The sequence below is a fragment of the Rosa chinensis genome, chromosome 7 (genome assembly GCF_002994745.2).
Source record: "Rosa chinensis cultivar Old Blush chromosome 7, RchiOBHm-V2, whole genome shotgun sequence".
NCBI lineage: Eukaryota > Viridiplantae > Streptophyta > Magnoliopsida > Rosales > Rosaceae > Rosa > Rosa chinensis.
Window position 1 is genome coordinate 10,137,376 of NC_037094.1, and position 21,928 is coordinate 10,159,303.

The 21,928-nt window shown below is 39.2% G+C and overlaps 2 protein-coding genes across 2 annotated transcripts; one reads left to right on the plus strand and one right to left on the minus strand.

Moving 5' to 3' along the window:
* The first annotated feature begins 1,056 nt into the window (after positions 1-1,056).
* On the plus strand, positions 1,057-3,792 carry LOC112179840 (E3 ubiquitin-protein ligase AIRP2). Its single transcript, XM_024318326.2, has 5 exons — positions 1,057-1,448; positions 2,366-2,528; positions 2,644-2,710; positions 3,031-3,259; positions 3,393-3,792. Exons 1-5 carry the CDS (start codon positions 1,360-1,362, stop codon positions 3,601-3,603), a joined length of 759 nt encoding a protein of 252 aa, XP_024174094.1. The 5' UTR covers positions 1,057-1,359; the 3' UTR covers positions 3,604-3,792.
* A 410-nt stretch (positions 3,793-4,202) lies between these two features.
* On the minus strand, positions 4,203-5,827 carry LOC112179839 (GDSL esterase/lipase At3g48460). The gene is made up of 2 exons (XM_024318325.2): positions 5,170-5,827; positions 4,203-4,890 (listed from the first exon to the last, which is right to left on the minus strand). The coding sequence occupies exons 1-2, from the start codon at positions 5,815-5,817 to the stop codon at positions 4,387-4,389; spliced, it is 1,152 nt and encodes a 383-aa protein (XP_024174093.1). The 5' UTR covers positions 5,818-5,827; the 3' UTR covers positions 4,203-4,386.
* Between the last annotated feature and the right edge of the window lie 16,101 nt (positions 5,828-21,928).

The window sequence follows — 21,928 nt, forward strand, 5'->3', positions numbered from 1 at the left end:
AGTTCTCACGGAAGCAAATCAGTTTGTAGTGGTATTGTTTTTCTATTTCCAATAAATGAGCTTCCATTATATAAGAAAAAAAAACACTAAGAAAACCATTTGGTTTGTCCAGTTTTTGGTTTTTATTAACCTCTCTAGGTTAATGGCCGCTCCTGTTGATGTTCAAGATGTTCATCTTAACAATTATAATTGTTGACTATTTCTAATTGAGAGCTTCTAATGAGGACCCCTAAAATGAGTACTAGTTGCGGATTTTTTTGTGAGACTCACTTTTCAGTTACATTTTTACAAATTAACCGTTAGATATTTAAATATTCATGTGGAGATCATTGATGTAATTTTTCAACCAAATTGAAAATCGTTAAAGCATTCATAATCTTGATTTATCAGTTATGAACATGAATGATTTATGTTTTGCATATTTGGTTCGTTTATTGATTTGATTTAGTTCGGTACCTTAACAATTAGCAATCTGGAAGAACATTTTCAAAAGTAATACACTCACACATACATAAACATCTGACGATTAATTTACCGTAATATAATCATAAAGTGGGTTTCCCAAACCAATGATTAAAAAGTCCTAGCCCTCATTAAAATAATCTTCATTAGAAACGCCCTCATATTTTTAATATATGATGACACGTTCTTAAAATAAAAAATAAATCTCCGAGGAGATTTTGATGAAAACAACAAAGGAATATACATATACCCCCATCTATTGGACAGGACGGGGAATGGAATTTGAAATCCGATTCTGTCCGGTGCTTTGGGCCCCCCATACGGTATCTCTTAAATTGACCCGGAAACTACAACCGGTTTCGGACGGTTCAGAATTTTGACCCGGCCCTGATAGAAGGAGCATAAACCAAAGCAAAAGTGGTCCTGTCTTGTCACTTTTCCTGTGATTGGAAGCAGAAGAAAAGTACCAACCTCATAACCACTCAACTAAAAGCAATGAAAGCAGTCAAACGCCACGGTCTAGAAAGTCAACAAACTCAAACTTAATTTAAACTGGATAATAAAACCTAATCAAAAACAAAATCACCAAATATTATATCTATTTTTCTTTTTTCATGTCAAGACCAAGTCTTCATCTCTCACATCCCCTCTCACTGTTTTTTATAGTGTTTGATGGAGATTGGGTTTTGATGATCACAGTAGCCCCACAGCTACTTCTAGGCTCCAAAGACCTGACCTTTCTTTGTTAAAGACCCCAGAATTTTCCTTTGCATTCTCTCTGAATTTAACACCCCAAAACACTCTTGGGTTTCTTCATTCTTTCTGGTTCAGTTTTTTTTTTCTTTTTTCTTTAAAGGTTGCAAATTTGAGTGAGAGAGAGAGAGAGGGAGGAAAAAAATGGATTATTATGAACAGCTTGCTGCTAGGCCCTCTTATCAAGATTCTCTCAAGGTTCTTGAGGCTGATGTTCAGCATGCCAATATGCTGTGAGTCAACCCCTTTTCATTTTCTTTTACCCTTATTTGATTTCTTGCTTTTAGGCTTGATTTTGAAATTGGGTTTGTTGAAATGCAAAACTCAGTGATGGGATTCTGAATTTCTGGTTCTTGGTCATGTAATGCTCTTCTTTATATTGTACATTTACTATTTTGAGGCTGAAACCCTACCGTGCATTGCCCAAAAGGGTCAACATGGCTCCATGGGAGTTATATAATTTGGTTTTGTTTTTGATGGGTTGGTTTCCAACTTTCCATATGCAAGGTCTACTAATTTGAAATTGAAATGGGTTGTTTGTTTGACAAAGAAAAGAGCAGAGAGAGATGAGGAGACTTTGCTTGGTTTTTATCTTTTAAAAATTTCAATGGTCTTGTTATATATATAAAGAAAGAGTTTATCTTCAGACCGCCGAAGAAAAAGAATGAAGAAAGTGTATCTTAGTATCTGAAGCCTTTTCGTTTCTTCTTTCACATTCATGCTATATGAACTTCAGTTTGTTGACAGAATTCCAAGCTTTAATCTTTATATAGATAAATATTAGCTTCATCCGAAGTTTACAATCTTTGCTGATATTTGATCTACTGTTGGCATCCACAATAGGTGGATTTGATATACTGTTGGCTTCCACAGAAAGTTGATCAGCTGGCTGTCTTTTGTTTCTTTGTTGCTGTTTAGAATTGAACTAATGCTAGGGCTTTACAAAGTGTTTTGCAAATTTAGAAGCATAATGATTTGAAGTTTTAAGTGACTTATGTCCTTGCCTACCTTATTTTCTAAATTTGTTAACCTTGTTATTTGAATTTTTGTTGAATCACTTGAATGTAAGAAGATGATTCTCTTTATGATTGATCTGCTTTTCTGCCTTTTCAGTGACTTTTGATTTAACTTGAGTCAAATATGTATGCAGGGCAGCTTCCATACCAAGAAGCAAGGGTGGTACGTTTCTTCAAATGAAATTGGTTTACAATCAGTTGGCACCAATTTTCCTGTTTTTGCTTCAATGGATTGATTGCTCGTCTTCATGTTTACTTGCAAGTTACTTGAATCTTTTCGACATAGTTGTATATAAGGTTGGTTTCTGCTTAGCTGTTCATATGTTACTGAATTAAATCAGATTTGTTTAATGGTTTTCCCCTAATAATAATTGGGTCCAAGCTCTGAATGTCTTGGTTTCAATTACTTCAGGTGCGCTCAGACGGGAGGGCAAATATCTCTTCTTATGGAAGAAAAGCTACTGCCAATCAATTCTACAGTAAGTAAATGGTTTTTTGTATTCTGGTATTTTATCATCTGTCAAAGACACTATTCAATCCATAAATAGATATTAGGTTTTTGCATATGTTTTTACGGACAATTTAGAAAAAAAAGTCTGTCCCTTGCATAGCTTCACTTTAGGATTTCAAAATTTATTTACTAATTTCTTTCAATGGATTCCATTTTTCGTGCTATGGTTCCAATTTTCTATAAGAGTTTCACTTTGGGTATAGGGTTCCCCTTTCAAACTTTAAATGGCATAGAACTCTGTATAATGACAATATGACAAGGAATTCACAAGCTGCTTTGTTTCTGCAGATGTTATATTACCGTCCCTTCAGCGTCTCCATGGTGATTCCTTGGATGTGGATATCACCCAAGAGGAAGATCTAGAGATGGTTGTAAAAAAGAGATATGAGGATAAGATAAAGCTTTCTGATGTTGAAGTGGAGAGAGAAAAGGAATGTGGTATCTGCTTAGAGCCTTGCACCAAAATGGTTTTGCCAAATTGCTGCCATGCCATGTGTATCAATTGCTACCGTGACTGGTATAAATCACATTCTTCTTTCCCCTGTTGTTTTAGTCTCATGACTGTCATCCAGTTTTAGCTTATGATGATGGGGATCATGATTTACAACCATTCTCACATATTTGGACTCTTATATTTTATACTTTTATAGGAACACAAGGTCAGTGTCTTGCCCATTTTGCCGGGGAAGTATAAAGAGAGTGGATTCCGGGGACTTGTGGGTTCTGACATGTGGAAGTGATGTGGTTGACACTCAAACTGTTTTGAAGGAGGACATGTTGCGGTTTTATCTTTTTATTAACAGTCTGCCTAAGGATGTCCCCGATGCTCTGTTTGTAATGTACTATGAGTACTTAATATGATCTAACATACAAAATGATGTATAGAGAAATAGCCAACCGTCACATGTACAGAGTCTGGTAAGGCTTTCATGTGGAAAGTTTTATTTCCTTCTTCTAGTTGTGCAAAATAATGTACATGCTGTATGTAAGAGACGAAATATGAAATATAAATGAGTCATCTCTTTCCGCATGCAATTTTGATTTTCCTCATCTTGGTTGACTTGATGGCCAACAACAGCATAGTTATTAGGGTACTATCTGTATTACAGTTTTCATTATAATGAAGGGAATCTGGATGCTGTCATGTACTGTTTATATTGCCCTACTGTAATACATTCCAAGCATGAGGGAGAAAGGGAGTTCATTTGCAGTTGAGTGTCAACCATGCGTGAACTTGTTCACACATTAGCATTTCATGCTTCGTGAATTTCGCATTGCTTGCTGATAAAAGGGGTTGAAGAGTTGTGAGAAGCTGGTTTTCCCTTTTTCTCCTAATAGGTCATCAACTCATCATTCTGCTTGATACTTGTAATGGCTACACGCCTACGCTCATCTAAAATGTATGCTCTCTATATCTTTTAAAGAATTCATATCTGGATATATGCCAGAACTGAGAACAATCAACGTTAAGACTCAGAGATTCATGCTTACAATGCAAAATTTATAGATGTACTATTATTGGAATCGAAGAATTCTCAAGTACTAATAGAGTAATAGCACAGAGAAAATTCAGGTTTTTCTCTTCATAACTACTAGTCTACTATCTAATGTCTTGAGATGACAAGCAACGACGAGTTCAACAGTTCATCCATGACGCAGTTTCATGTCCAACAAGTAGCTGAATGGAGGGTGAGTCGCTTTGCCTCTTACAAACATATTAGTAATCACCTTGTACATGGCTTCAGTGAGATGAACTCCATCCCAATTTATGTACTGGCTTGGGTTCGAGCAGGTACTAGCAGAACGTGTGCCACACACGGCAAATACATTGAAGTTGTAGGGATCACCGGAGCCACAGCAGGCCTTGAAGCTCTCCTTGAAGCCGTACTGGCTCGGATTCTTCATGACAGTGTAATAGGCATTCCAGTAATCAGCATAGGTGATTACCGCATGCGGAAACTGTTTCCTGAGATCTTGCAACTTGGCCTGGAGGACAAGGTTGTGAGCAGAGGTTTGGTCGTTCACGCTCTTCACACATCCTATGCTGTCTCTATCGTCTTCAGCAGCTAAGCTCATTGATAATGGCAAGCACCCCGAAATCGGCAGACCTTGCACAACCACATACTTTGCACCCTTCTTTAACAATGCCTGCACCAAGTTGGCCATAGTTGAAATAGTATGTATTCTGCTAATTACATCTCCAACATGACATCTTAAGTAGGATAGTAAAAACTCGAAATAACGTAATTTTAGACCTAAGTGCAACAATTCTTTGCTCCCCTGTTTAATAATTCCTGCAACAGTTTAGCCATAGTCGAAATTTGATCATCTACTTAAATTTTTATTGCTAAATACATCCAAATTCAAACTTTCGGAGCATAATCATAATTTTAGACATAAGCACGAGATCGTGACATAAAATCGTACCTGCAGAAAACTAGTGACACTACTGATCCCAAGCTTTTGGATGGTATCACCTTTTATGGAAGATCCAAGAGTGTAAGCATAATCATTGACCCCAATTTCACCAACCCAAAAAAGTGCATCATCAAAATTTCCTGCTTTGCTGCCCTGAGTCTCCAAGAACTTGTTGAACCAGTTCAGCTGACTCATAATAGACTGAGGAGTGATATCAAGTGTAAGGTTGTTCTTGACAAAGAAGTCATGGTTAATAGCAGTGGAGCCAGCAACAGCAAAGTTAACCCCGTGAGAAGCATCAGAGCTAGAAGCATTTCTCACTATGTTTCTGTAGGGTTGCAAGTAAGGCAAGGACAGTGACTCAGCTATGAAGTCTATGACTAACCGCCCATCGGAGTATCGATTCGTCGGGCGGTGGAAGAAGGTAATGCCATATGGGGGGTTTCCAACATGGCCAAAGCCACTGGGGCCGGAGACAGATCTTGTGTTGCCTGTGTCAGTGAAGGAGTCACCAAAGGCATAGATTTTCTTGAAGGGATGTGGGGTTGTCTTAGTTGAAGGAGTAGAGGCAGAACAAGAGGAAGACGTGAGGATGAAGATGAAGAAGGTGGTGATGGTACTGAAAGAGATAGACGCCATTGCTGGTCTTACTGGCATGGATTTTATTGATGTGCAGGTCCAGTCTGGCTTATATAGTTTTTATCTTTTTCAAAAATGGCAAACATGTCCTTACTCTATTAAGCTTTCTATGATTGAATTTGTAAGCGGCTTTTTGACTGTCATGAGTTAAGAACTCAATGAATAAGTCTTGAAATAACATATAAATCGGCAGAGTTACTCTCATTAGTACTATCACTATCTTATCATAAAGATGTAGAGACTTATGATCAGCAATGAGAAGGTTCTCATAATTTTACTTTCTTGGGGAAAAGGTAACAAGCTTATATAAACCTACCTACAATTTGTTTTACTAAATTAATGTAAATATTTGTAACACATAGTGGGGAGTAAAAGGTTGTAATTCTTAGAACCCTTTCCCATAAGTTGGTTTCTGAGGATGAAATTGACCCATATTCTCATATATATCTTACAGAGATCAGTATTTAGTTCTATGTTATGCTAGCTATATCTGAATGTTAGTTGAAGTGTTGAACATTACTTTAAGAAGCGAGAGTTATAACTTTGGTAGTTGAACCTAAAAATTGTAGGCCTTAAATGGTCGTGTGCCCACACTCAACTGTACTTGCTGAGGTAGTGAGAAGAACAAGAAGCAACCTTCTGTTTCCTTTCAAATCCGAAACGAAACTTAGCACCATTTATGTTCTCACTTTCACTAGGAGTTTGGGCGGTGCTTTGGTCTACATCTTTTAAGATTTCAACTACCACCATGACATTACTGATAGCTCTGCTAAATGCTGATGAATGTAGAATGTGACTATGTACTGATATAACCAAGGCCACAAAAGCAACATTTATATCGGTCTCATTATGTAAGTAACACTGTACCTCATTCACAAAGAACAAGAAAGTATACATATACTAACTGAAGGGAGTTTTGTCCATTTACCCCATTTCTAGGGAACCATATTAAGTTTTTTTAATTCCCTCTTATCCAATACACTTTAAGGGAGTCTTCCCTAATACCCATTTTTTAATTTTTTTTTAATACCATTTTACCTCTCACCCCTTTGTTACTTAGAGAGAGAGAGAGAAACCATAGGAGACTTCGCCGGAGCCCGTCATCGGTTGCCGGAATCCGGTCACCATTCTCCATATTCCAGCCAACTTTCGCAGAAATCTTGTCACCGGCTGCCACCCACCGAAATTTGCTGAAAATCTCACCGGAAAGTTTTTTTGCCCCCAATAGACGTCTACTGGCCCCCAATAGACGACTATCAGCCATGTATTGCCCCCTAGTAGACGTCTATTGCCCTCCAATAGACGTTTAGATTACCAAAATGATAATTAATCTTCCTAAAACTACACAAATAAAACTTTGATTAAAGAAAAAAAACGAGAAGATTACATCAATTCAAAACATCTATTGCCCCCCAATAGACATGTATTACCCTTGGCATAATACCATTCTGTAGCTTGTTACTCCAATAATTTACATTTTATATTACCAAAATTTCTCATTAAAAGGCCAAAAAGAAGAAAAGAGAGAAAAGAAAAGAAAAGAAAAGGGAAGGACCGGTTTGATTGAGCTGTTTAGAGGTACTAGTAGTGGGGGCAGGTGATGAAATTGATTTGGGCACCCTTCTCCCTTCTGTGAAGCTGTGAAGCCGTGCTCGATCTCATCGGAAAACCGCCTCAGGTGGGCTCGCTGGTGAACTTTCGCCAGGGAGGGAGAGATTGATGTCACCATCGACCCCGCCAGAGCTCCACCACCACCCCCGCCACGTCGCTTATCTCAGCAGATTAGCCAGAGATTCTACTTCTCCAAAACGAAGGCAGAAATCTAATTTGTCGCTCAGAAGCAGCGATAACCGGTGCCGTCAGATCCTACCAAAGTACCAAAACCGTCGCCGGCAAGCTGCGCGTTCTCGACAGCATCGACGCCTCAGCTTCACCTAGAATCACCTTCATCGACGTCATCGTCGTCCTCATCTCGGCGCCGACCAGAGAGAGAGAGAGAGAGAGAGAAGGGCATGTGGTTGTAATTCATTAATTAGACCAAGGGTAAAATTGTAATTTCAATTCAAATTGGGTTAGTGAGAATAAAAATTTGTTGGTGGGGTAAGTGGGATAATTTTGGCTCATTTTAAGGCTTTTGGTTAAGGACCCTTACAAATATTTCTGGTGGCATATGGCATACAGACTAACGAGAAGTTAATGGTGTGTATAAAAAATTTGTCGGGTTTGTTAGTCCTAGTACTATTTTGATATTTCTGGAACTTAAAAGAAGCTATTCTCAATGGCGAAAACTTCATGTACTGTTACTGAAATTTTCCCTATTATAAGATCGTGAGTTCGAGTCACCATGAGAGTAGGAGTGAAATCTTTTAATCCTTCAAAAAAAAAAAAAAAAAGATCGTGGGCACATGCAGTAACCGAAAGTAAACTTTAAAAAACTATTTAACTAGCTTGTGAAAACTGGTCAACCCTTTGTTGACCAATCAACCTTCTTAAAGAATTTTGGTGATGGTGAGGTGCCAGAGATTGAGGACGCAGTACTACAGTCACAACGAAAAATTGGCGTAGCAGCTGATGGATCTACCCATCGACATTGTGGTGGACATCCTTTTGAGACTTTTGTTACCATTCTTCACTTGAAACAACTCGTATATGCACACAATACTACACTTGATGTCTTGTACATTTGTGAAGTTTACAAATTAAAGTTAATAACAAGTATGTTTTTGCATCAAACGTTGGGAGAATCACAGGGTTACATCCGACGTGTGTCCAATATCTTATTAAACACGGTTGACACACTTTCTTTGATTTTGCAATATTCACTTTTCTCTAATCAATTTGATGCCACTAATGCCAATGTCGTTCCAATATATAAAATGCTCATTTCATGAAAAAATTTCTATTCTTTTCAGACCCATGAAATGTTAAACATATATAATTGCCAAAATACCCCCTACACTTAGCAATAATCGTCAATTTACACCTCACATGCAATTGCAGAAATTACCTCCTAAACTTGCAAAATTTACCAATTTACACTCTATCCGTTAATTGTAACTTTCTTTCATCCAAACATGAAGATGTGCCATACAGATGAGGAGTAATATAGCCATTTAAAAAAAACAAATATACATTAAATGCAAAAAAAAAAAAAGGTTTTTAGAGTGGAGATTGAAGGTCTTCCACCAACTTATTAACCCAAATACTTTGCATACTTATTAAATTACTTATATTATTCCAATAAAAAATATTACAAATTAGCACGTGGTCGGATTGATGTTGTAAGTTGTAACTCATAATGGATGGAAATTATCTCAACTCTATTTATTAATTAAATAAGTACTTAGCGGTGGAATGATATCATCAATCTAATAGTTTTTCTTCTTATTTTTTAACAAATAGGGCAACAATCATTCATCGAAAGCCAGAAAAGGTCATTACATATCCTCCTTCTACCATCAAGGGTAGATAAAGAGTTTGTGGTAGTAGCACGGTGATACATAAATTAGATCCAATCATTTGACTGTTTCATGCTCATAAAATGAGCCTATAGACTATTAACTACGACATAGTAAATAGGCCGAGTAAATTAGACTCGAGGACGCTCACTAAAAAAACTAGAAGCATAGCTCCCTAAGAAAGTAGGGAATTATTTTAATCAAAATGACTAAACTAAAAAAGGCCTAGATAAAAAAACCCAGCCCAAAACTATCAGCCCAACAGCCCCAAGAGAAGACCCAACTCAGGCCCAACAAGAATGGCCTGACCTTAGCCAAAAGTCAATTTCCAGCCACATTGGTCGTCGACCTCCACTACCCAGTGCCAAACGTCGCCGCTGAAATCCAACGCCGGACGTCGCCGCCTCAATCTAATGCTGGACCTCGCCACCGATCCAAATTCAGACCTTGTCGCCTCAATCCCACGCCGGACTCACTACCGCGCCCACGTCGAAGTCTTACTGAGCCACGCCACTTCGAACCCAGCCCCCCAAGATGCAGCCGATCCAGCACCCCGCCATCATGTCGCCAATCCTGGAGGTACCTCGACGAAGCCGACCTGCGCTGCATCGCAGCTAACCATGTAACGTCCCAAACCTAAATTTACCAGTTTACGAGTCTTTCGATGGGTAAACGACATTTACATTTACTTTTGGGCTCTGTTTCAACATTTTAGGGGGCCCTAAAAGTTGACTTTTTATTCGGGTCAAAATTTGAGAGAATATTCTTCATGAAAGTTGTAGAGGACGTTAAACCGAGCGCGTGCATATGTGGTATGTAAAAATCGGAGTTCATATAAGAAAGTTATAACCGAAAAAGTAAGGTTACTGTTCATGGTAATTTTTTATAAATAGCTGAGTTACTGTGGTAAGTTTCCATTTTTGGAAACCTACCGGCTTTTCTCTCTCCTTCCCCCCCCGACCCTTTCTTCCTCTTCGGTCTGGTTTCTTCTTCCTCTGATTTCTCCCTTATCCGGCAGACCCACCACGGAATCCGGGTACCGGCAAGCTCGCTTCCTCCTCCTTGTCACGCCTGTGGTAGTGTTTTGCGGTGGTGTTGAGTCACAAATTACTTACGCAATTGTGCCCCATAATTATGAAAATTGATTTGTCTTCCATGCTATTTTACTTTTTTTAATCCATTTCCTTTTGTTGTTAGGAAACCTTGCATTGAGAATAAAATGACTATTTGAGGCTTGAAATGTGGAGATTTGAAGCTAGGGGAAGAAGACACGGAGATTGGAAAAAAATTGCAAATCGACTTTTCCGGCGATTTTTCCGCTCATGGAGGGTCTTTTCTCCAGCAAAGGAGGACCATGGTGGTGAGAATCTCCCATCACTTGAAATTCAAATATCTCCCTACACCTTGTCCTTTTATCACCTTGCCAATTTGGGACCATTTGGGGGACAATGGTGTAAGAGCATCTCTTGCACACTTGGGGACCAAAGATGACACACCTAGCTGATCAAAAAGAGGCCAAAGACCAATTATTCAGAATTCTTGACTCCATTCAATCATCTTCACCCTATCCAAGATCCATTTTTCTCTCTAGAGAAGACACCACCATTTCCATCACTAAAACCACCATCTCCACCTCTAAAACCTCTATTTCCACCACTACAACCTTCATTTCCTCCACCATTCAACACCACAACTCATCTTAGAGATCCCAAATTTCACTATTCTTACCAATATCAAGGGCTTGGAGCAAGGAGAAGGAGGTGACTACCACCACATCATGTTCTTGGAGACCCATCTCCACCACCTCTTCCGGCATCATCAATAGTCACCCTTTACTCTCTATCTCTTTATGTATTTGATGTTTAATAGAATGTTGAAGCTTGTGTATCTAGCTATGTGTGAGTAGTGAACTAGTTGGGGCTAGGGTTGAAATCCCTAGCCAAACTTGCTTGGATTGATGCTTTTGTTTATAAATTGATGAAAATTCATGTTGTCATTCTCACATGCTAAGTCAATAGTTGAATGCATTACTTAGACCTAATCAATTTGAGTTATGTGTTTGCCATGACATGAAGTTTTTCCTAGAGATTGATTACCTCTAGGCAAAAAGGGAGCATGAAAGCACACCATGTGTGCATGTGAGGGTAGTGAGCTAAAATCACCTAGAGATAGGATTGGTTTGCTTGCTTGGTTACCTAAACTCTAAGCTTTATGCATTTAGGGGCAAATGATTGAGACCTATCCGGTAATTGAATTTGTCTCTAGGTAGTTAGCTCTAGACTTATCCGGTTAGAGTTAATAAAATGAAAGGGGTTTAAGCCTTAGTAGTCCTATCCGGATGCTAAGAGGGTAGTTGGACAATTAGCTTTGCATCATTCATATTCAATTGCTTTAATGCTTGCAAGGGAGGCAAAAGGTGAAACCCGATGCCCTAACTCCCATCCATTTGATAACAACTTGTTTTGTTTAGGTTAGTTTATATTACTTGCTTTCATTGTTTCAATTTGAATAGAAACCAATCTCAAAATCAAAATCAAATCTCTACACACCATCTTGCACATACTCACCATGAACTTTGGTTCACTTGTGAGCCTTTGTTTGTGATTGTACATTTGCATATTCTTCTAGTTTTTCCTTAGGTTTTCCCTAGCTAGGAAAGGATTTACCAATCTCCGTGGGTTCGACATCCTTACTTAATCCCCTATTCTATAACTTGTACCTCTTGCACTTGAGGGTGGCTTTAATGCTAACAGGTGGCTCAGCTGGAGGAGCTCGGAATTGAGCCGCAAAGATTACTGTAGCCGAACGGAGGTTTCGTCGATTTCCGGCGATTCCGGCCATCTCTGGCCACCAAACCGGCGTCGAAGGTACGGTTTTTTCCAAGGATCATGTTTCCGCTAGCCTTGAGCCACGATTTGCAGTGTGGGGGTCGAATCGAAGATTTGAAATTCTGGGTTACTATTCATAATTCTGGTTCAAACTTATCCTTAATTGTTGAGGTACTTCTAGTCGTTTTCTGGATTTGTTGTAGTTGTGAAAGATGCTTAGAATGTTGGGATGATGCTGTGGATGAAATTTGGTGGCCATCGGAGATGGTGGTCGGCGGCGCGTGGGGCCCACGCGCTGCCACTGTAGATGGCGCTACAGAGTATTTGATTTATGCTTTCGATGATGTATTGAGATATTGAGGTTTGAGTTAGCGAGATAATCCTGAGTTATCTTTCGGTGAATTATTAATGATTTATTAAAGTAATATCGAGTTTCTTTCCGAAAGCATGTAATTGAAAGAGGTTGTTTCCAGTTTATTGAGGAGGCTATCAGTCAGCGCATGCATGCATTACCTAGTTGGCAGTCCCTTCCAGACTACATCCCTGTTGGCAGTCCATTCCGATTAGTCACCTGGTTGGCAGTCCCTTCTAGATGACATGAGCTAGTTAGTTGGCAGTCCCTTCTAACTACCTGTGGTTAGTTGGCAGTCTCTTTTATCCACCGCCTCCTATTCCGGTTGGCAGTCCCTTCCGATGCGTCATCTGGATGGCAGTCCCCCCCTGATGGCATGAGATGGCTAGACAGCAGTCCTTTCTAGTCATCAAACGAACCTCTTGAAAAGGATATTTTAATAAGGATTGATGATGAGATTTTAAGAGATTGCAAGATGTTCTATTTTTACGTGATTAAGATTGCAGTAAAGATGATGATTAAAAATATTTCCAATATTATTACTGCATGCGAGGTTTTAGAGAATAACTTGGGAAAGCATTAAGTTTCACTTGTTCATTTGAAATTATTTATTTTTCGTCCACTCACTCTAACGATTTTCAAATGCTTTTCCCCTGGGCCCTTCGGTTTCAAATGCCCAGTTTGCAGGCCAGTTTAGCTTGAGGTTGAGCCTACATGGGGTTGAGGCATAGCTGTCATAGCTTCCGCATTACAAAAGTATATGTCCTTTATCTTATATTCTATTCTTGTTGTACGCTTGTACATTAGATTGCTCTGATAACCCATGAGATTAATAATTTAAGTTCAGAATTGGTTTCTGAAATGGGAGATATTGTGATTTTAGAGAGCATGGGGGCTCCAGAAGTTAAAGGGTGGATTATTTTAGAAGTGTAAATGTCTTTCTACAGGTTTTTGGCTATTCCACTTTTAGAGGGAGTTCCGCCAAATTTTTGGTAGAATTTCTTCTAAGATGAGCCCCGCAGGGCCACTTTAGATTTCAAGGTGAAATCCGGGGTGGGTCCTGTCACACCATGCTCTAGATTTCATCCGGTGCTCATCGTCAGACCATCGAGCCAAACCATATCCCACAGGACTTCAGGTAAATAGTGCTCAAACACCCGTCCGGCAGCAACCCATTAACGACAAGGCGGACCGACGCCGACCATGAGAGGAGGAAGTCGTAGACCCTAAACCCAAGCCGGCCGAGTTTTTTGGAGCTCAAGTGCTTCTTGATTCTTGGAAAAGTTATTAAGTGTAATATTTCTTGCTTATTCTCTAGAGTCGTCTAGCTTTTCTTCTTATTGGGATAATATAGTGTGTGTTTATTTAAAAAAAATGCACAATATGTGTGTTAATAAATCTCCACTTTCCCCTTCAAAAAAAAATTCTCCACTTTCTAAACATTATTGTTGTTTTAATGTATATTTGTTAAAAAAAAATTATTTAAAAATGACTATAATACTCCTCATGCGTTGGGTGTCTTATATTTGGATGGAAAAAGTTACAATTAACAGAGAGAGTGTTTTGTTCAAAAAAAAAAAACAGAGAGAATGTTAATTGACAATTTTTACCAAGTTCAAGAGGTAAATTTTTGAAATTACAAGTTGGAGGTGTAAACTGTTTTATGGGGTATTTTGATAATTAAACCAAAAATTTACGTTGAATAAAATGATTCATGCCATCATGAGATCTCCAAAACTAGTGGTATAATTTTCTCCAACACTTATGTTATGAACATACCTTTTTGGACCTAACATTCACCATTATTTTACAACATTTTAAAAATGAATATTTTGTGTGATTTCAATCACAATTTTCTCAGTGTACTTACATATAAAACGAGATGAAAAACTATATTGTGTTTAAGGAAAACTGAAATTGTGAGAGAATTGAATCGTGCTTTCATTGATAATAGGGGTCTTTTTATATAGAGGATTACAAGACAAAGAATTAGAGTTGTACAAGGAAATATAATCATACAATTAATCGAATATCTATGAATATCTCCGAGAATATATCTAATTCTAAACCCTATTACATCTAGGTTTAGTAACCTAGAGTTTGGGTCAGACACATATTCTGGATTTACTTGAACACTCCCCCTTGTGTCGCCCAAACGTGGTGCTTCTCTCATTGCCTTGTTAAAAACCCTGTGGGACAAAAATAACCTTGGTCGAAGGGGAAAAAGAGCACAACAGACCCTTCACGTTTCTAGACCATACATGTAGACATCTCCCCCTGTTGTCTGCATCTCACCCTGATGACTACAGCTATTGTAGTTCGGATAACTTCCGTAAACGATGCTACCAACACGTTTCTCGAAAGTGGAATTTAGGCAATGACTTAGTGAGTAAGTCTGCCATACTGTCCTCAAATTGAACCTAGTTCCCTTTAATCTTGAGGAGAGTCTGTTGTTGCTGGTTATACTTGGTGTTGTCGCTTTTGATGTAGCCTTGATTCATTTGTTCAAAGTAAGCAGCATTATCCAAAAAGCTCGTAGGCTCATCTGTGGTAGACTTCAAACCACAATTTTTTGAACATGCGTAATTATGGATCCAATCCATATACATTCACAAACCACTTCGTGAAGAGTAATGATCTCTGCATTGTTCGAAGATATAGTGACTAGGGTCTATTCTGTAGACCTCCAAGATATCATAGTCTTTACCCGTGGTGTACACTTAACCAGTTTGGGAATAACCTTTGTGTGGGTCAGAGAGATACCCAATATTAGCAAAACCTTCCAAAACACTTATGTCGTTTTGGAGTGGGGATAGATAACGCAGGCCAGCGTTGGCGGCGTTTCTGGTGTGTGATGGGTCCAAATCCATCATCTCTCTGTAGGGATAGAACAAGTCCATATCAATCGTACATCTCAAGTACCGAAAGATATCTTTTACACCAATCAAATGGCATCACGTTGGCGCAGAGCTATACCTTAGCTAACAAGTTCACAACATATGAGATGTCCGGTCTTGTGCATTGGTTTAAGTACAATAATGTGCCTATTGTACTCATGTAAGACACTTCTGCCTCTAGCACATCTTCGTCATCATCCTTCAGACGAAGAGGATCATTTTCAGGATCAAGACTACGAACGATCATAGGGGTGCTTGGAGGCTTGACCTTGTCTAAATGCCTAAGCATCTATCAACACGATGCTCAAGTTCCAAACTGAGACATAATCGTGTTCTCCCAAAATCCTACATCTCAAACCTTGATTTCAAGTGTTCAGCGGTTTCCCTTAACTCTTTAAGAGCTTCCAATGAAGATCATGTCCAACATGAACAACGATAAAATCAGAAACTTGTTATGGAAACCCGTGGGCATATCCATTTCCAATTAAGTAGTCACTTTAGTGAGCGTTTCAACCCCTTTGTAAACGCTCTCCGTGGTCTAGAGCCACTTTACTTGGGTAAATGAAGTTCACCATGAACCTTCATGTATATTCTGTGTCTAGATCCCCATAGAGATACGTAGTGACCACATTTGTAAGCTGCATGATCAGTTATTTGGAAACTACCAAACTGACAGGGTAGTAGAATGCAATGACATCCATTACGAGATAATATGTCTCATCGTAGTCGATTCCAGAGCGTTTTGTGAGAAGCCTTACGCCATAAGGCGAGATTTCCATCTCTTTTTCTCATCACGCTTTCTAACGAAGACCATTTAGTCAATAGGTTTATGTTAGGAGGTGTTGGCATCACTAGCTCGAAAACCTTCCTCTTCCTTAGAGAATCCATCTTAACCTGGATCGCATATTTTCATTTTGGCCAAATTTTTCTACATTGGCATTCATTCATCAACAGAGTGTGGTTCGATATCATCTGACTCAACAAACTCATGGGCAACGAAATGCACAACTACATCATCAGTTATGATGGAGTTTCTATCCCACGTCTCATGTACACTAGTGTAATTTTCATATAGCTCTATATTCTTAAGAATAAGTTCTGACGTTGAGGCGTCCCCCAACGATAACCATAACCCAGAAGATTCTCATGAGACGGATTTTGAGTCTTGATAATCAAAGGATTGTAATGTGCCAAAATATCATTCGAACCCACGGGCCTCCACTCATCCTAGCTAGGGTCATGGCCTGTGACGCCAAAGTGCCACTCTCTATAGCATTGGCACTATGCCTATCTCCATGTAGGGTGGCGCTACGTCCTCTTGTAGAGATGTCCATCCTTGCAGGCATGTTTGCAGCATATTTGTTTGTTCTCATCACTTTAACGGGGATCGAGATGAGACATAGTGGGGACAGACTACGACAATTCATGTCGTTCCTGCTGAACATTTGTGTTCTTATCTCCCTCTAACGACGGGAAGACTGTCTCATTAAAGTGACACTCGAAAATCTAGTTGTAAGGAGATCGCCTAGTAAGGGCATTAAGTGGCGGACGATTGTTGGAATCTCAAATCCAACGTAGTTGCCCATTCATTTGAAAGGACCCATCATAGAACGCTGTGGCGGCGCAACTGGCACATAAAAGGCACACTCAAATATGCGTAAGTACAATACTTCTACCCAGTCACTAGCTGTAACGCAGAGGTACATTGAGTGGCAGTGGGTCGTAGACGAATTAGCATAGGTGCATGCGATATTGCATCACCCCAAGCTGATATAAGGAGATTGGTGCGCATTATCAATATCCGGACTACCATCGTAGTCATTTTCGCGAGACCATTTGGGTGTGTACATGGGAATATGATGTTCAACATCAGTCCCATTGCAATAACCATCAAAAGTCTTTGATGTAAACTCTCTAGCATTGTCAATTCCAATTGACTGAATATGATGATCCGAGGAGTGAGCTCGTTGTCATATGATGTTTGCTAGGAGTGTAGCATAACTGCATAAGTAGCATTACAAGTGGACAGTGGCACAACACGTGACCAACGTGTTTGCGTGTCAACCAACATCATGAGATATTTAAACGTCTGCAAGTTGGTTAAACTAGTCCACAGAATCCCCATAGATTATATGTAAGAACAGAATGAGTATTTTTATATCATTTACATAGGACGGTCTCAGTCCTAACTTCCCTAAGGAACATGCTTTGTAAAAGAGCGAGAGGCTTAGGAAGCAACCAATGAGGATTTTGGTTGGGCCTAAGCGTTTGAAACACTATTTGAAGAAAAGTTGGTGATTGTGGCATCACCTGGGGCGCCATCACCATGATGGACGCCATCCATGGATTTATGGATAGGGACTGTGCTAGCCCTAGGGTGGTGGTGGACGGTAGCGGGTGCCCTAGGCAGCGGCGGCGGTCATACTTAGTCCAGGAATCAAGTTTTGATTCATGCTTCGTTTCACTCGAGAGAAATGATGTCCATGTGAAGTCTTTAGTAGACGAATCATCATATCATGACTAGGATGACCTATCCTATCGTGACAAAGCCAATATGTGTTTAAATCCAAGAGATCTTCTCTCATAACTTTATTGGATTTAATAGCTTGAATAGTGACATAAAGTCCACTAGAGAGACACATAAACTTCTCTAATATGCGCATTTACTCGCAGTCATTAGAGGTACTGCAAAGGAAACTCATTGTATTTCTACATGAAATCTGTTGGCTATTCATAGGTGCGATTTGCCCTACGAGCGTAGAGAGTTTCTATGACAATAATTAATGTGCCATTTGGCAAGGGGAACTTGGGCTATTCCATGTCTTTGAATTAATACTGATGGCCCAACCATCGTAGTCACAAAGTCATATGCTCATAATCAAAATGGAGTCATAATGAAAAGAACTCAGAATTTTATTCATAAGCCAACGGAGTTACATCATTGTCTTTTTTACCAAAGAAAATCTAATCCAAAATGCTAGCTAATGCAAAACAATGGTAGTAGTCTAACTTCTTTTGGTAATTCCAAAATAAATGTGACCAAGTGAGTAAAGAGATGTCGGTGGAGCAAGGCTCGCTTAAGTACCACTAATCTCAGAACCTTCCTAGACATCACACTTACTTTGAGTAAGCATACTTTGAAGAAAGACTAAACCATTGGAATCTACTACAAAATATATGGCAATTGCCTATTACATCTCTTGGAAAAATAAAAACTTAAACAGAATTGGCGACCTATTGATCCTAGCCAGATTTGTAGTCTTCAACCCTTCACTCTAGATCATCTTCTTGATCTTCTTGTTCCACATAGTGAGCTTCTCTTGCTTCACAATATGCTTTGTAGGCGGTGACAATTTCTTCACGAGGTCTACAAATGTGTGTCCAATGACCGGATACTCCACATTCATACATCTCTTTGCTCATACTCCATTGATTGAGGTGCTTTGAAAGCGTCATTTAGATGGCTCTTAGTGTTGGTGGGGCCACTAACATGGCCAGAGGCGTTGCCTCATTCTCTCTTTCCACGTTGACCTCTTCGGTTCCGTGTTCACCTATTTTGGCGGTTACATTCCCAAGTAGAGCTATTATATGGACCAGGACGTCCAGAAGTATCCCTAAGATTAGGGTTTCGCTCTTGGTGCCCTCTCTTAAGGGCGCAACTATAATTGGATTTCAGAATATTCTCTGTTTCCACGGATCTCGAATTATAGTTCTTCACAAGGATGTTGTCATGCTTTTCAGCGACATTCATAACTTCAATGAGCTCATGAAACCTTGTAATTCGTCCTGCAGTAACATCGATTCGATAGTTCTTAGCAACCATTAATGCAGAGACGGGGAAGGTAGAGAGAGTCTTCTCAATCAACATCGCATTTATGATCTTTTTACCACAAAATTCCATTAAAGATTTAATGCGAAGTGCTTCCGAGTTGTAGTCGATAACTGACTTGAAACTACAGAAGCGTAGGCTATATCTCACTTCTAGGTCAGGAAGCAGGGAGTCACAGAAGTTGCCAAATCTTTCTTCGAGTGAGACCACAGCCTTCTGGGGTCTTCTTCTTTCATACACTCGTACTGGAGCGAATCATCCATATGACGAGTCATTAGGATGATGGCTTTCGCCTTATTTGGCTCTAAGGCTGCTCTATTTGCTTCCAAAGCTTGAGCTTGCTCAACAGTTAACACGTCCTGGCTAGGCTCGAGAATCATATCCAGGATTCCATCGGCCTTGAGATGCTGGCGGACATCACGAACCCACCTGTGATATCCAGAGCCAGTTGTTCCTAATGGAGCAAAGTCCAATTTGTTCAGGTTACTCATTCTGAAAGAGAACAAGAAAAAAATGTTAGTTTTGGAGCGTAAAAAGCTACCACAAAAACATATAAAATTCCTGAGCGTAATCGCTTCCAAGAAATTAAATTCCAAGAGGTATTGGATTAGATCAAAACAATGACATAAGTAGTCGATCATAAATTTTCTACAAACTCTAAGTTTGGAGGACTCTACAGCTCCATGCTTGGAGTGAGCACGAACCCCCACAGTTCGGCTTTTGGTCTCCCCTATGAAGAAGAAAGGGGGGTAGAAGAAGAGAGTTTGTAAGTCTCCGAAAAAGAAGAGAAATTGAATGAAAAAAAACTCTAAAAAAACAGGAACGTTTAGTAAAAAATACCTTGAAATAGGTCGTCGGAAAATTTGGTCGGAAAAGTCACCGGAAAGTGACCGGAAAACTTACTGGAAAAACTGGCCGGAAAAGTCTCCGGCGGTCAATGACCAGCATTGACTGATGATGTGGCAGTGGGGTCTAGTGATGATGTGGCACTTGCTACTGACGTGGCTTGCGTCAGTGGGCCGCGGCTAGGGCTGCCTCCTCCCTTTTTTTTTCTTTTTTTCTTTTCTTTTCTGCCAATTTTCTGCAGAAGGTTCAGTCGGCCGGTTTCACCCACTTTTAGGCCGATTTTTGTGCTTTTTCTTCATGTTCCTATATCGTCAGATTGAGAGGTGTATTATGACAAAATTTGGTTGAAATTAGATGCCCGGAAGATGGTGAACCGGTGAAATATTTGTTGTGGGTTGTATGGAGCTTCCGGTGGCCGGTTCGGTAGGTTTCTGGCCAGTTCTTCGGGTGGGGCCGCCGGTTCTGGACTCCTGGGATCGAGTACTTCAAGGTGTGAGGTGGAGGTACAGAAGGATTCAAGGTTTTGTATTCGGATTCAAGGTTTTTAGCTTCTTGAATTAAGGTTTGGCTATTTGTTTTAGGGTTAAGGCTTCGTGCTAATAACGTGTTTAAGGAAAACTGAAATTGGGAGAGAATTGAATCGTGCTTTCATTGATAATAGGGGTCTATTTATATAGATGATTACAAGACACAGAATTAGAGTTGTACAAGGAAAGATAATCGTACAATTAATTGGATATCTATGAATATCTCCGAGAATATCTCTAATTCTAAACTCTATTACAACTAGGTTAAGTAACCTAGATTTGAGCCAGATACATATTCTGAATTTACTTGAATATATTGTATATAATTCCAACTAATTAATGTTATGTTACCGATGAGTGGAAGGCAACTACATAATTAATTTCCACTAGTTACTTGTTTAGACTATGAAATGTTGGAGGAAACTAAAAAGATTAATTGATTGATGTTGCGAAAGTAGGGAGCCATCTCCAGCACAAGCCGCCTCCGTGAACCGGAAAAAAATTAAGGATCTCAAGTTGCGTAATCGAAATTCGAACACACGGTATAAATAAATCCTAAGTTCAAATCAATTTTGGGGACGGCAGAGGATCTCAGTAGTTTCATTTCCTTATTCCTAATATCTCTTAGGTTGTACAAGCTGTTTTCTCTAACTATCGTCTGAGCCTCTATTATTTTTGAACCACAAATCGTCAATTGTACTCTTATATAATAAATTTATATATGAAGATCAGCTCTTTAAGTCACCGCATCTACAAATCATTTTATGAGTAAATTCGCAAACCATTTTATGAGTAAATTCGCAAATCATTTTATAAGTAATTTCGCCTTTCACTACTAATTACACTATGATTCATAAGAAACAAAATCGACCGGCTCTAAAAGCTAAAACAAAGGTATAAACTATAAACTTAATTCTATTGCTTAAAACAATTAGAGGAGCCAAGACTACCAGTCGCACTTGAACTATATGTAGAGTCAGTGGGTGACCGTATCACTTATTTCTAAGTCCAAAACTTGAATTTGGACCCAAATTGCTCAATGTTAAGTTCTCAATTACGTTTAGCCGATTCAAAGTTATAACCATCTAAATCAATTGGACCCGTAAAATTAAATCCAAACCCCACATAGACACTATACGGGTCAGCCCATTGACCCAATAAAAAAAATGGGGGCTGTAATTAACAGTTTACATTTTACAAATCACATATTCTCTTCTCTTTTGCATGTCTCATTGCAATGTAAATCAGCAAAAACGGAAAAATTGAGTTTTTTATATATTTAAAATCGGGTGAAATTTTCATCCCCTAAGAATTTATTATGACCAATCAGCTTGTTTACAAATAGAATTTTGGCTACTCGAGATGAATCACAAAACTCGAATAAACACCGTT

Excerpts from the sequence above, each read along its gene's own strand:
- LOC112179839 (XM_024318325.2), bottom strand. The coding sequence starts at position 5,817 with ATGCCAGTAAGACCAGCAATGGCGTCTATCTCTTTCAGTACCATCACC. Across the intron at positions 4,891-5,169 it reads GTGTCACTAGTTTTCTGCAG|GCATTGTTAAAGAAGGGTGC; the intron begins GTACGATTTTAT and ends AACTTGGTGCAG.
- LOC112179840 (XM_024318326.2), top strand. The coding sequence starts at position 1,360 with ATGGATTATTATGAACAGCTTGCTGCTAGGCCCTCTTATCAAGATTCT. Across the intron at positions 2,529-2,643 it reads TCGACATAGTTGTATATAAG|GTGCGCTCAGACGGGAGGGC; the intron begins GTTGGTTTCTGC and ends CAATTACTTCAG. Across the intron at positions 3,260-3,392 it reads ATCAATTGCTACCGTGACTG|GAACACAAGGTCAGTGTCTT; the intron begins GTATAAATCACA and ends ATACTTTTATAG.